This window comes from Paroedura picta, chromosome 4, assembly GCF_049243985.1.
Source record: "Paroedura picta isolate Pp20150507F chromosome 4, Ppicta_v3.0, whole genome shotgun sequence".
NCBI classification, from domain to species: Eukaryota; Metazoa; Chordata; class Lepidosauria; order Squamata; family Gekkonidae; genus Paroedura; species Paroedura picta.
The window spans coordinates 138,733,751-138,746,860 of record NC_135372.1 but is presented as its reverse complement, the minus strand read 5'-3'; the positions used below and the strand labels follow the sequence as shown (position 1 = coordinate 138,746,860).

The 13,110-nt window shown below is 40.2% G+C and overlaps 1 protein-coding gene and 2 long non-coding RNA genes across 9 annotated transcripts in view; 2 read left to right on the top strand and 1 right to left on the bottom strand.

The window, feature by feature from the left end:
- Nucleotides 1-6,739, top strand: part of DIDO1 (death inducer-obliterator 1) — a 72,496-nt gene extending 65,757 nt beyond the window's left edge. For all 6 annotated transcript variants that reach the window (XM_077335805.1, XM_077335806.1, XM_077335809.1 and 3 more), the window contains one exon: nucleotides 1,703-6,739. In XM_077335805.1, coding sequence (XP_077191920.1) covers nucleotides 1,703-5,016 — 3,314 coding nt within the window. In that variant the 3' untranslated portion in view covers nucleotides 5,017-6,739. The remainder of the gene's footprint in view (nucleotides 1-1,702) is intronic.
- A 396-nt stretch (nucleotides 6,740-7,135) lies between these two features.
- LOC143836485 (uncharacterized) lies at nucleotides 7,136-13,058 on the bottom strand. Of its 2 annotated transcripts, none has more exons than XR_013230628.1 (3): nucleotides 11,366-11,951; nucleotides 8,013-8,116; nucleotides 7,136-7,468 (listed from the first exon to the last, which is right to left on the bottom strand). It is a non-coding gene; the product is annotated as an uncharacterized LOC143836485 (long non-coding RNA). The 2 variants fall into 2 exon arrangements; XR_013230629.1 differs by lacking the exon at nucleotides 7,136-7,468 and adding an exon at nucleotides 12,119-13,058 and having other exon boundaries at nucleotides 7,864-8,116; nucleotides 11,366-11,430.
- The window catches only part of LOC143836486 (uncharacterized), a 49,150-nt gene continuing 48,885 nt past the window's right edge, over nucleotides 12,846-13,110 (top strand). Inside the window, exon 1 of the long non-coding RNA XR_013230631.1 lies at nucleotides 12,846-12,954. This is a non-coding gene — a long non-coding RNA (uncharacterized LOC143836486). The remainder of the gene's footprint in view (nucleotides 12,955-13,110) is intronic.

Sequence of the window (13,110 nt, the reverse complement as noted above, 5' to 3'; positions counted from 1 at the left end):
TTTGTTCTACAGAAATAGAATATCTTTTGTTCTCATTACTTGGCTCTCTCATCGTAAAGTCAAATCTAAATATCCAAGTTGTTGTTTCTTCAAGAAACAATAATTATTTGATTATTGAAATATAGTGACAACTAGCGTAGCATAGTGAAAATGAGCCGGGAACAAGGATGTCACCCGATAAAACTCACATTGGCCAACAGACTTCCCAGATGACCTTAAATAAACCTATTTCTCTTTGATCTCAGGTCTTATCTGCAGTAGGCAGATAATTCTGGTCTATTTTATACGGCTATTAAAATTACTTTGCTAAAACAAGTGCTGCTCTTTGAACAATGAAAGTGCTATATAAAGACTAAGTAGTATTCTTCAATCCATAACATTTACAAAGTCTCCTTTCATTGAATGTTGGGGAAGGTTTTGTGGGCAAACTAGACAGTTTTGGATATTTTTTTGCCCCCATCCACATAAATAGCTCTTAGAGCTTGGGCTTGTGTTATTATAAAGAAATAGCAGCATTTGTATGTTGCTATTTATTTAGAAAATGCATATGCAGCTTGGTGTAGTGGTTAAGAGCGGCGGCTTCTAATTTGGTGAGCCAGGTTTGATCCCCCACTCCTCCACATGCAGCCAGCTGGGAGACCATGGGCTAGTGACTGTCCTGATAGTACTGTTCTCACAGAATAGACCTGTCAGAGCTCTCTTGAGACTCCTCCTCGTAGAGAAAAGTGAGGTATAAAAATCAACTCTTGTATTCAGAACCTTACTCTATATTGAGACTCCTGGCATATATTATAATACAAAAGGTAAAGGTTTAGTTTTGTATTGTCTCCTGACTAAATGCTCATTTAAGAGTTGCAGAGTCAAACTCCCATTTGTTCACTATTCAAATCTATAATAATATAGGTGTTATGATTAAAGACCTCTGCACTACAGAGTTCCATCTATAACTCCTCTGGCCAACTTCTTTCCAGCTATTTAGTTCATTCCTCCTCTATAAAACTACTATGCAGTGTTCTATTAATTATCCATAGGTTGGATCCTACCACTCTGTTAGTGCTGTATTCCTTTAGTAAAAGGAGCTCACTGCTGATGCAGTTGGCTTTTCTGAAGAGTTGTTTCCCTCAGTGGAAGGCTCCTTGGGTGCACCAAACCCCGTGGAGCAAGTGGTAGGAGCCAATGGAACATCTCTTCCAGAAAGACTGTTTTGCCGCAAGCTCTGACCATTTCTTGCTTCCAGTATCTTCTGTAGCTATTCATAGTGATAATTACAGCATCCTTATTCTTTTTTGAACGAAAGATGTGACGATAACTTACCTTTTGTTACAGCTGCCAGTTCTGCAATGTATATGTGTAGATAACATTCACACTAATGTTTAAGGAAAATATACTTTTGAAAGTTGGGCTGTCTTTTTTCTTAGTGACTTGTGGCACTCTTGCTGATTTTCGTCTCCAAATTATTATTCATTTTAGTAGCACTTGTGTTCTGGCATGACTATTTAAAATAGTTATATTTTTAAAGATTTTCAGTAGCAAACTTTTACTATAAATGAATGAATGAATGATGAATACAAACTTTTCGTGACACAGTTAATGTATTTGCTAATTATAGTAGCTTTAAGTGCTAAGATTGCTAAATATGTTTTGTAGTTTGAGCTTAATTTGAAAAAAATTTTATATGGGATCTTTTTTTTTCTTCTTGCAGGTCTTGAGTCGACACGTCCAAACTTAATTCTTGGATTAGTGATTTGTCAGAAAGCTAAGCGTCCTGCAACTGTGTTAGAATCTGAAAAGATGGAAGAAAAACGGAGCAGAATTCAAGTACAGGATGAAACGGAAGCATATCCTAAAGGTGCTTCACTTTCTCAGCCAGAGAAGAAAACTCCAAAATTCTCCCTATATTCTGCAGATACTGTTGTCAGTACAACACCTCCTGGTTCTCCACCCCCTCCACCCCCAGCTCCCCCTTCAGAACAATCCTCAGTAGTAACACCTTCTGTGCTGAAAATATTATCCTCAATTAAAACAGGAAACTCAACCACTGCCACATCATCAAATGTTTCATTGACAGGAACAAACACTACTACCCCATCTTCTACAGCTTCCTCGTCTGCAAAATCAGCTACACCTCTCGATCACATCCTGCAAACATTGTTTGGAAAAAAGAAATCTTTTGATTCAGTTTCCAAGGATTCTGAAACTACTCTGACATCTAAGACTGAAACTCAGACAATTATTGAAGAAGGGTTGCCTGCTGCCCCCTTATTGGATCCCATTGTGCAACAGTTTGGGCAGATGTCAAAAGACAAAGCTATAGAAGAGGAGGAAGATGACAGACCTTATGATCCGGAGGAAGAATATGCCCCAGAGAGAGCTTTTGCAATGCACAGTGGTGAAAGTGGACTTGAAAAGCAACGTGAAGCTTCAGAGCAAGAAGATGAAGCATATGATCCTGAAGATGAAACGATCTTAGAAGAGGCAAAAGTTACTGTTGAGGACTTACCTAATAAAATGTATTCAGAATCTAAAAACAACTCCTTGGCAACGTCTTCTCAATTTGTCCCTGATATATCTGCTCCAGCATCTTTGGTAGAGCAGCAGAAAATGCTGGAAGAATTAAACAAACAAATAGAAGAACAGAAAAGGCAACTGGAAGAACAAGAAGAAGCTCTTAGACAGCAAAGAGCAGCTGTCGGTGTATCGCTGGCTTGTTTTTCAGTGTCTGATGCTTTACTGTCGCCTCCACCAAAGTCAACCATAACAAAAACTGAGTTATTTCAGAATGAAAAACAAGCTACTGAAAAATCTGAATTGATGACTTCCTTAAATCAGACTCAACTGTCAAGTCAGGGAAGTGATCCTAGACAAAGTAGAGATCCCCGACAGTCTCGAAGGATTATAACTGAGTGCAATGAAAGTGCTGACTCCAATGTAAAGACACAGATAATACAGGCAGAATCCTCCACACGTGACATTGTTCTACCCAGCTATGCAGGTCCACCACAGGCATTACTTAACAAAGATAATAAAACGCTCATTTCTGTTACTCAGCCTGGTCCTAATGAAACTTGGGTAACAAGTGACAAAGGTTCTTCATTGCCTGAACCAGATGTACCTCCTATCAAATATGAAAATTCCCCACAAGTTCAACATGAAACCATAAATAAATCAGCTGGTGAAGTACCCATAACTGCCCCTGTTCGTAAAGTGCTACTGCCCACACCTCCCGGTCCATGTTTCTTGCCTGGCTTCTCTGTTCCTAATAATGCTCAGAATGTAAGCTGGTCAAATATGTCTCAGGACAGTAATGCAGCAGGGGTAGGAAGAGATTCTTTTTCAACGTTCACACCCCCAGAAAAAGTTCCTGGTCACTTTGAAGCAGAAGGAGGGCCCTCGTCTTTGAAATATGAGAGCCAAAGAAATTCGCAGCCTTGCCACTTTTTTGAACATGTGGAATCTCCAGCAGTTCAAAGTGAGGAAGAAAGAGGTGGACCCCCATTTTCTTCCCTTGGGCAAAAAAGTGTTCCTCCTCCAGTATCGTGTGGTGCTTCTGATTTCCATGGACAGAGGGGCCCGCCACCACAGTTCACCGAGGGGCATAATCCTCTCCCAAATGATGGACAAAGGGGGCCTCCGCCAAACAGGTTTGGAGCACCAAGAGCACCTATTCCTTCATTATTTTCTGCACAACATGGACCGCCTCCTCTCTTTTGTGATAACAGGGGCACTTCACCATCATTTCCTGGAGGCCCAAGGGAAATAGCACCCTCTCAGTTTGAAGAACACAGGGAGCCTCATGTGGAACACAAGGAATTTCCAGATCCCCAGTATCATGAGATGTCTGGACCTCCGGGAAAATTTGAAGGTCCTGAGCCGCCTCAGTTTATGGGGAATAGAGGACCCTCACCTTTTTCATTTGGAGGTCAAAGAAGGCCTCCACCATCTCAGTTTAAAGGTCAAAGAGGAGGCCCACCACCACAGTTTGGAGGGCCAAGAGGTCCACCGCCTAATCATTTTGGAGGTTCAAGAGGTCCTCCTCCAAATCAATTTGAAGGACAAAGAGGACCTGCTCCAGGTCACATGCCAGGACCAAGAGGACTCTTACCAGCACCATTTGAAGAACGAAAAGCAAGCACGCCACCCAGATTTCCAAACCAGAGAGGCCCAGGCCCACATCAATTTGGACCAAGAGGAGCTGCACCTGGTCCATTTCCAGAACAAAATGAACCTTCCCCAAATAGACATAATTTTCAAGGGCAGAGTCAGCAAGGCATGAAAGCAGCCCCAAGGTCACTTTTGGATCTTCCAAGTCATCCACCCCAGCACAGGAAAGAAATGTGGGATGAAACTGGGCCACCTGCCTCTCATTCTAATACTTCAGGACAGGGATCTGACTCAGAAGCACAGTGGCCAGCAGCTGATTTTCGAGATGGCCGGAATAATGAATATAGAGCTCAAAATTTTGAAGGGAGACAGAGAGGAAGATTTGAGGGGGGTAATAAGGAGAAAATATCAGAGCATGATGATGTCCAACAATCTGATAATCGACCAAACAGAGGAACTGATGAAAGGCGAAGAGATCGTGATCATAATCGGCCATGGGAAAGAGACCGTGGCAGAAACTGGAATAGAGGCAGGGAGCGGGATTGGGAAAGACACAGAGAAAAAGACTGGGATAAAAACAGAAACTATAACAAAGACAGAGAAAGAGAGTCAGAGCGAGATAGAGACTGGGAACGAAACAGAGAGAGAACCAGAACAAGAGAAGGAGATTCATACAGAAGACGAGACCGATCAAGAAGTAGGGATCGGGATTATGACAGATACAGGGACAGAGAACAAGCTCGAAGCAGAGAAAAAGATCGAGAAAGGGACAGGGATCGTGACAAAGACAGACCCACAGATCGCAAGGATCGCAGTAAAAGTAAAGAATGTGACAAAGACTCAAAGCCAGAGATACAAACAGGTGGCCAAAGGCCATCACATTCAGAAACTGTTCCTTCTTCCAATAAGACATAGAAAGGGAATGGCCACTTAGTAATGAGTCGCTCAGAAAAAAAAGGCAACTGTAAGAATTGACTGTAGACTCTTTGTAAATATTGTATATTCTGTAAGAAAGAAAAATACTTTGGTAAAGCCTGTTCCACACACACACACAACAAACCCATGTTTGAGCAACTGTAAAATGCAGTAGATATTCAGATATTAGGCAGGTACTTGCTGGACTAGCTCCATGTTTTCTTACAAAATACTATGGGCAAAATCTTTCTCCATGTTGATGTAATGCTAGTCTTTTGAGGGATTCTTGTAGGGCTTCACTGGAGCCCTGGCTGCCCTGTTTAGTCCACATGTACAAATGTGCATGCAGGGAATCAAGGCTTCTTATTGCTCATCATTTCTCGAGGGAAAAAAGCAAATGTCTCTTGAGTCTTATGGGGAATATCTCCATGTGCAGATTCTATGCCCATGCAGGGAAGGATCGTGCCTGTAGCATTTATACTTGTGAGGTGTTGCTTTCTCCTACTTCCTTTATCTTTAAATTTCCATTTACAGATAATAAAAATGGAAATGTCTTCAAAGAGCACATTGCTTTTTAAGGATATAAAGTTATGTTTTCTAATAACTTGAACTGTAATTTTATGAGAATTGAAGCAAGATCTTAGAAGCCATATCTTTACATCTCTAATGTAGTATTTTTGTTTTTTGTTTCAAACTGCTCCTACATAGAAGTGAGCCCAATATTTCTGTCCTGAGTGTATCAAATTATGGATAGATTTTTTTGTATTTATGAAGCTATTGCGAAGGAGCGGTGTTATTTCTAACTGGCAGAATATTTGGATAGGAAATGTTAAGCTTCTAAGTTCAGTATCTTCCTTTTTATATGTGGGCATTTTGACTTACAAACCATTTAGAGTTCAGATAAGATGATGAAAATTTCTAAATAAATAACTACTTTTCATGTGAGTAAGAGGTTTTAAATGTTGCATTTTTACAAAAAGATATAATGAAAATGAATGAAATCTATATATAATGCAACTAAGGCTTTTGAAACATACATGTTGGAAAATACTTTATAAATTATTGAACTTTATGACTGAAGGAGGGAAATAGTTTGTCAGATATAATACTTCTGTAGAGGTAGATAGAACAGAGTGTTATACTTCAGAATTTAAGCAATTTGGCTTTCTCTGTTAATTTCACCCATTAGAGATTATTTAAGATTAAGAAAATTCTTAGTCATAAATTAAAATATCGGTGCATATTCCTGCCAAAGAAGGAATTGACTTAAGAAGTCCCATTGACTTAAGTGGAAGTGAGATTTGAGTGTATGTTTAAAAGTCCTGTTGGCATTAATGAAATCTAAATGTGCTTAACTTTGGAATGTGTCCTCAGTTATGTTGTCAAAAAAGTCACATTTATTTTGAAGATACTTAAAGCGATTATTCCAGCAAAGGTAGGAATGGTAAAGCCACAGTTAATAGTTCAGTACCTTAAAAGGCACATCTTTCCACATGAAATGCAGTATATTATTTTCTTGTATTGTTCAAGTTCATACTTCCAAAATGCATCGGGGGAAAAAATCTTCAGTTAAAGTGGGTTTGTACATTTATAGTTGGGCAGTTACTTTGATATTTTTATTTTAAAAATTCAAATGTAAAATTAGATTCTTAACTTTTGCATTTTGAAATCTGCATTACAATTAGCACGACTCCATAAATAAATCACTACGGATTTACACCTACCATTGGTACATCTTAGTCTTTTAACATCAAGGACACGATTGAATTTTAAAAAACTGGTCTGTATGCAAAAACCTTTGCAGAATGGTAAAGCTGATAATGAGCATAAATATCTACGATTAACTTATTTGTTGTGTTTCTAACAGGAGAAATACATTTCAGTATGCAAAATCAAGTGTTTGTTTAGGTTTACTTGACAGGATTCTGTAAATTGTATTTTATATTTCAGAATATTACTGTACATTAAATGTGGGGCTTCACAGGGTTTTTGTTACTGTAAATCAAATAAAAATCTACAGAAAGTCTTTGTATGATAATTTTCATACAAATTATAGTTATAAGAGATAATCAGTGTAATTTTTCACTCTTTTAGAAGGCATAACAGACCAGAAAACAACTTGAAAAACAAGAATTTAATTCAAAGGTTTTCTTTAAAGGAAATATTATTCACTATTTTGTGACATTAAAAAAATGCAGTCTGAATATACAGGTCACACATTGGGCCTAGATCTGGATTTAGATGGTAATACTAGAAAGCCAAGTGCATATTATTCATGTGGCAAACACACTTGCTATTTGAATAGGCGAACTGTCTTGGTGTCATGGTTAACAGCAGCAGCCTCAAATATGGAGAACGAGGTTTGATTCCCCACTTCTCTACGTACAGCCAGCTGGGTGACATTGGGCCCCTCACAGTTCTCTCAGAGGTCTCAACCCAGCTCAAAGGGGATCTGTTGTGGGGAGAAGAAGGGTGAGTGATTATAAGCCACTTTGAGATGATTTTCGGTAGTAAAAAGTAGGGAAGAAACAAACAGCTCTTCTTTTTGCGTGAGGGCTTTAACCTGATAAAAGGTGCTGATTTTTGATGAAAACATCCCAGGCTGAGAAGTAGTCCAACATTCTGCAATCATGTTAGACTGGTCAACATTCAGATTGCATTTAGTCTCCACACGTGTACACATGGTTTTTGGTACTTGCTGTCCCAGCCCCTGAAAAGCTGGCCCACAAAGTTGGGGATACTCTAAAGCATTAGTCCAGTTACCTGTGTGGGCTAGAAGGTGAATTTGGAAGCAAAAATGTCAAGGATTTTTTGCAGTACCTAGAACACTGAAATCTGACACATAATTTAAGATACTTGACTTACTAGAAAAAGCCTGAAAAAGAGTCCCACATCTTACACTGATTCCCCCGCACACATACCATTTGTAAGTTGTCACAACTTATGTCAGATTTTTAAAAAAATTTTGTTTCCCTCAAATCCCTCTCGGTCTTTACCTTTTACTGTGGGTCTTTTGAGAAGTATACATCACAAGCTATGCATGTCCCATTGAGGCTTCTGTTCTCTTCCATCCTCATAATACAGTAAGAACTTTTATCAGCTGCACTTTAAAAACAAGAAATCTTATTAGCAGTTAATAACTTAGATGGTTACTGAACAAAAGTAAGGAATAGGCGCAGAAAAAACTTTTGACAGATTATCATATAGGCAGGAAAGGACCATGATTACACAGGATCAGAAATATCACTCAGATGAAAACTGCCATTGTCTATCTTTACTGTGAGTACAAGTAATGGCATTTCAATTATTTCCCATCCTTCAAAATCTGGAGACGCTTATAGTTATCCCTTCCTTTAGGTGGAGAATCTCTGCCCTGATTCCTAGTAGCAGAGAAGGCTGTTTTCATGTTAGCCAGGTGCGTGTAAGCAGGACTTTCCTTTGCCCTTACAAAGACCTTGGGCATCCCCAGGACTCCCAACTTAGTCCACAGCTGGAGAAACATTGATCCATGGGGGTACAATGTTTACCTCAACAGCTAGCATTCTGGCACATAGTAAACAGAACTACATGTGATAGAATACTGGCATCCTGTGGTTTATTTGCACATTTGAATTTGGGATCAAGGCACTCTCACCTTATAATGTAACTCTATGATTACAGAAGATAACTGAAGTTAATATAACAGAAAGATAAGGTTACTAGTGAGAACTTCTGTAATGATACAGGATCTTAAGTATTTCACAAACATTTAAGATAGATTCAAGTGGGGTAGTCATGTTGGTCTGAAGTAGCACAACAAACATTGAGTCCAATGGCACCTTTAAGACCAACAAAGATTTACTCAGGGTGTGAGCTTTTGAGCGCAAGCACTCTTCCTCAGACAAAATGGAACAAGGTTCATGAAAACCCAGCTCCGCGCGGCTGCTGGGGGTTCCCTTTGCCGGCGGCCTGACGCGTCGGAGGCACTTTGCGCCTCCCGACGCGTCAGCCCGCCCTCAAGAAAGCAACTGCGAGCCGCGCTCTGCGCGGCTCGCAGTTGCTTCCTTCAGCAGCCTAGGAATTGGCCCGGCCGATGGTCTGTCAGGAGGAAGGGGCCAATCAGGCCCCTTCCTCATCACGGACAAAGCCCTCCGCCTGAGGGCTTAACGAATTATTTAGTCCGCGGCGCCGCGGGCATGTTAAGGATGTTTTTGTGAACTTCAGCTGAACTCAAAAGGCCTGATCAGCTGTTTTAGTAAAAATTATATGGCTTAATTTGGTTATGACACTTTACTAATTTGCTAATTTACCTTTTTCTATATATTTGTACTCTCATGAACCGTGTTCCATTTTGTCAGGAACAGTGCTTGCACTCAAAAGTTCACACCTTGAATAAATCTTTGTTGGTCTTAAAGGTGCCATCGGACTCAATTTTTGTTGATCTAAAATTAAGTTTAGGACAAAAGACTGTGGGCGTTTCAGCAAATAAACCACTTCATGTCATTTTTAATGTCTTCCACGAGTTTATAGTTTGTGGGAATTACAAAATGGTCCAAATAGAACTATAAAATGATGGCTTTTCTGTCCAGATTCCATAAATTTAATTTCTGATTATTTTTAAATAGGAAAAGGTTATAGATCACAATACATAAATAACAGTCACTCTCGACAGATCCGTAACGTTTTCTATGCTTTAATAAACAGTCACCCACCCATCCTTCCCTCATGTAGCCCAGCATTCTAAGGGGTTTACTGTGGCATCTACCACCCACTACATCACCATTTTCTGGAGACTCTCTAGTCTAGAAGATTCCTTTCCCCTTGCTCCTTCCAGTAGGTGGTGATGTTACTCCTTCTGATGGCTAAGATTTGTCAATTCAGGAGAAAGGTGAAGGAATGTGGACATGGGAATATATTTGAAGGCTTTATAGAGGAAAGGAGTCCTCAAATTCTATAGATTGGCATTAAGTTCAAGAGAACAGTTGGGAATCAGGATAGGCTCCATCTACTCTTGGGAGACAGAATGGTTTGCAAGATGTTAACAATTTTCAACCAATGTTCTTTCTAAGCTACATGCTTAACATAGGAAGGCCTGCTCAGCAGCCATCTAGGGCCACCCAAGGTATCACACTGCCCATTCCCCGTTTTAAGATTACAGCAGTTGTATTCTCTGGATGTGAACTGCTCCACTCAGTAGGAGGAAAATATTGGAGGGAACATTGTTTTCAACCTATCGTTTTCACCAAAAGATTGAATCAGTGAGTATGATGACTTCAGAAATTTGTGATTTTATAAAAATTGGCTAGCTGTATTTAGCAGAATCAGGGTGTAGTGAAGAACAAGGCAACAGGGTTGATTTACACAGGGATATCCACCTCTCAATGACTACAATAGTGGATGATGAGTCACTTGTACTATAGTCATCACAGGCTAAAGACTATGGCCTAATACCATACCATACACAATACTTATGCCTTGGCTAGATATTGTTGTTTTAATTACAATATTCTTCACAAAAGAATATTTAAAAATAGTTTAAAACTACATTTTTTGTTCTAAAAGAATTTTGTGTCGACTTTAATGGTCCTGTTTCTGACAATGTAGTCCTATGTAGATTTATTCTACTGAAATAAATCAAATTAGATTGGAGTAGTGCTGTTCTATGAATCTTTTAAGAAACAGAAACTTTCATGAACATTTCTAACATAAAGGGTGAAAAACATTCTTTTTGCCAGTAAAAGTGGTAAGAGTACTGAAAAAGAAGCACAAAAGAAGAAAGTGTCCAGGGTGAGAAATGTTTGAGATGCAAAATATTGCCAGCAAAATTTTAAAAAATTAATTGAAACATTTAGGAACAGAATATTGTCCCCCACAAAGGTGCACAAAGGAGGGGGAAAACATGGCCACTTAATTTTTCTATGCTCTTTTAGTATTGGCATTGAAAGCTAAATTCTAAACATCTGCAATTAATTATTTAAAAGTAAATATAATTGTATGATACTACATTAACCAGGGTTTTATTTTAACCATCTTTAGCATTTATCTCGGAACTCATGGTAGAATAACAACCAGCATTTTAAAATATATATAGAAAAATAAAATACACATAGCGGCTATGCATGACAGTTGCTTTTAAAACAATGGTTATGGAGCAGGCTTACCTAGGTTCTTGCTTTGTGGGGGGGGGGTATAGAAATCAAATAATAAATAAATACAACAGCCCTCTGAGAATAAACATCATGCATCAGATGAATTTATTTTTTAGTAAATTATGCTCCACTTTTCTCCATATGAACCTAAGTCATTTTTCTAGTTACTGAAAAAATAAGTCACAAATTAGCATCAAAGCTTCTATAGGAATCTAGCTAACCTTGAAAAATTCAGCCTTCCACAGCTTTTGGAACTGTGTCCAATTGGAAGCCTTTCTCACATGTTCTAGAAGCCAGGTCCGCAAAGAAAAAACAATTCAGAACAAAGTTTCTGCAGTGGTTCATTGGGGGAAAGACAACTCTTCTGCAGTTACGGACTTTAAAGTTATGAGCCAACCTCCTGAACTGAACCCGGAATAGGGTTGGGGGGGGGGCAGTGATCTCCCACTACTACAACAAATCTCAAGACAATGCTGATCTGAACCACTGGAGAAAATGACTGCCTCTATATGCGGACTCTATATGGCAAACATTTCCAAAATTTCTGACCATGCAGGTGCCCCTGAAATAATTGCTCCAGCTTCAAAATGCCCCAGAAGTGATGTCAGCTGGCCATGCTTCCCTGCCAAACTCCTCAGAAGGGACATGTCACTGGAAGTGACATAATCATATGTGTTTACAGGCAGACTTGAAAAGGAGGGGGGGAGGGAAAGAGTAAACAAAGCTGCAGGAATTTGCAAAACTAGTGTTGGCACAATCCTATTAATACTCTGAAATTGGTTGCTTCCATAAAAGCTTTATTAATCAACCAGAGTCCCAGGGAGGAGATTTAAAGGAACAACTGGTTTAAACATGTTACCCCCTTCCCAATTTTGTATTAACATTAAAACTTGTGCAAACTAGGGAGAAATGGGTTTCTCTTGAATTTTCTGTGCACTTATATGTGATGTGAGACATTCCAATTTTGTCAGTACCTAACTAGGTAGTTTCCTGCGGATCTGAATGGAATGAACCAGTGTGTTCTTGCTTTTGAGAAGGTGCTCACAGGTGTGGAGGGCAGATTGGTGAAAGACAGGCTAAAATGACTAATTAAAATGGGGGGGGATTCCTGGGGTGGTTATGATTTTTTTTTCTGGCTGAGTATTTGGTGGACTAGCATGCCATCCTTCCTTTTATAATAATTGCTTTAGAGAAATCTCAATATTGGGGGGGGGGGGCAATTATAATTCCCACAGGTGATGTTACAAGAACACAAATTAACCTGGAGGGGAAAAAATCGTTTTGGGTTTGATTTTTGTGCGCGCGCAAATAAATCACGTACAGGACCTGAGAAGATGTGTTGTGTTTTTTTTAAATGCTTTCTTTTTAATTGCAAAAGCAGGAGTCGTGGAGAGGTGGCCTCGAAACCTATACTCTAAATTAGTAGCCTTTTACTTTTCGCTGAGGTAACTTTTTGCCCCTTGCTCAGCACTTGAGGCGTCATCCCACGGGGCTGCTTTTCGAGCAGGCGGTGGAAAACGCCGGGGGGCTTATTGTGAGGGGGATTTGCAGCGCGGGAGGCAAACATGAGGCCCTCGCCCGGAAGCAGGAGAGCTCGCGGGGCTCGAGAGGGCCAGCACAGGCCGCGGCTCGGACTGGGGAAACAGGCTCAGCCTCACAGCCGGCTGCGAAGCTCTCTGGGCCGGTCGTTGTCAGCCGAATCTCCCTCACGGGGCAAAATGGAGGGCAGCACCGCGGCGGCAACCCTGAGGGAGAATAAAAAGGGAAGCGGCAGGCAAGGCCGCAGAAACCCTCGGCCAGGAATATTCATGTGAGCGGTATTTAAAGGCAACTTTGCTTTTTACACGAGGCGGGAAAGGGGGAAAGAGACCGTCTCCTGAGGGGAAAAACGGCGGGACTGAGAACGGCGACGACGCCGGACTACCGGGGGGGCGGGGCGGGGTGGAAACCGTTGACGCGGCGGTGG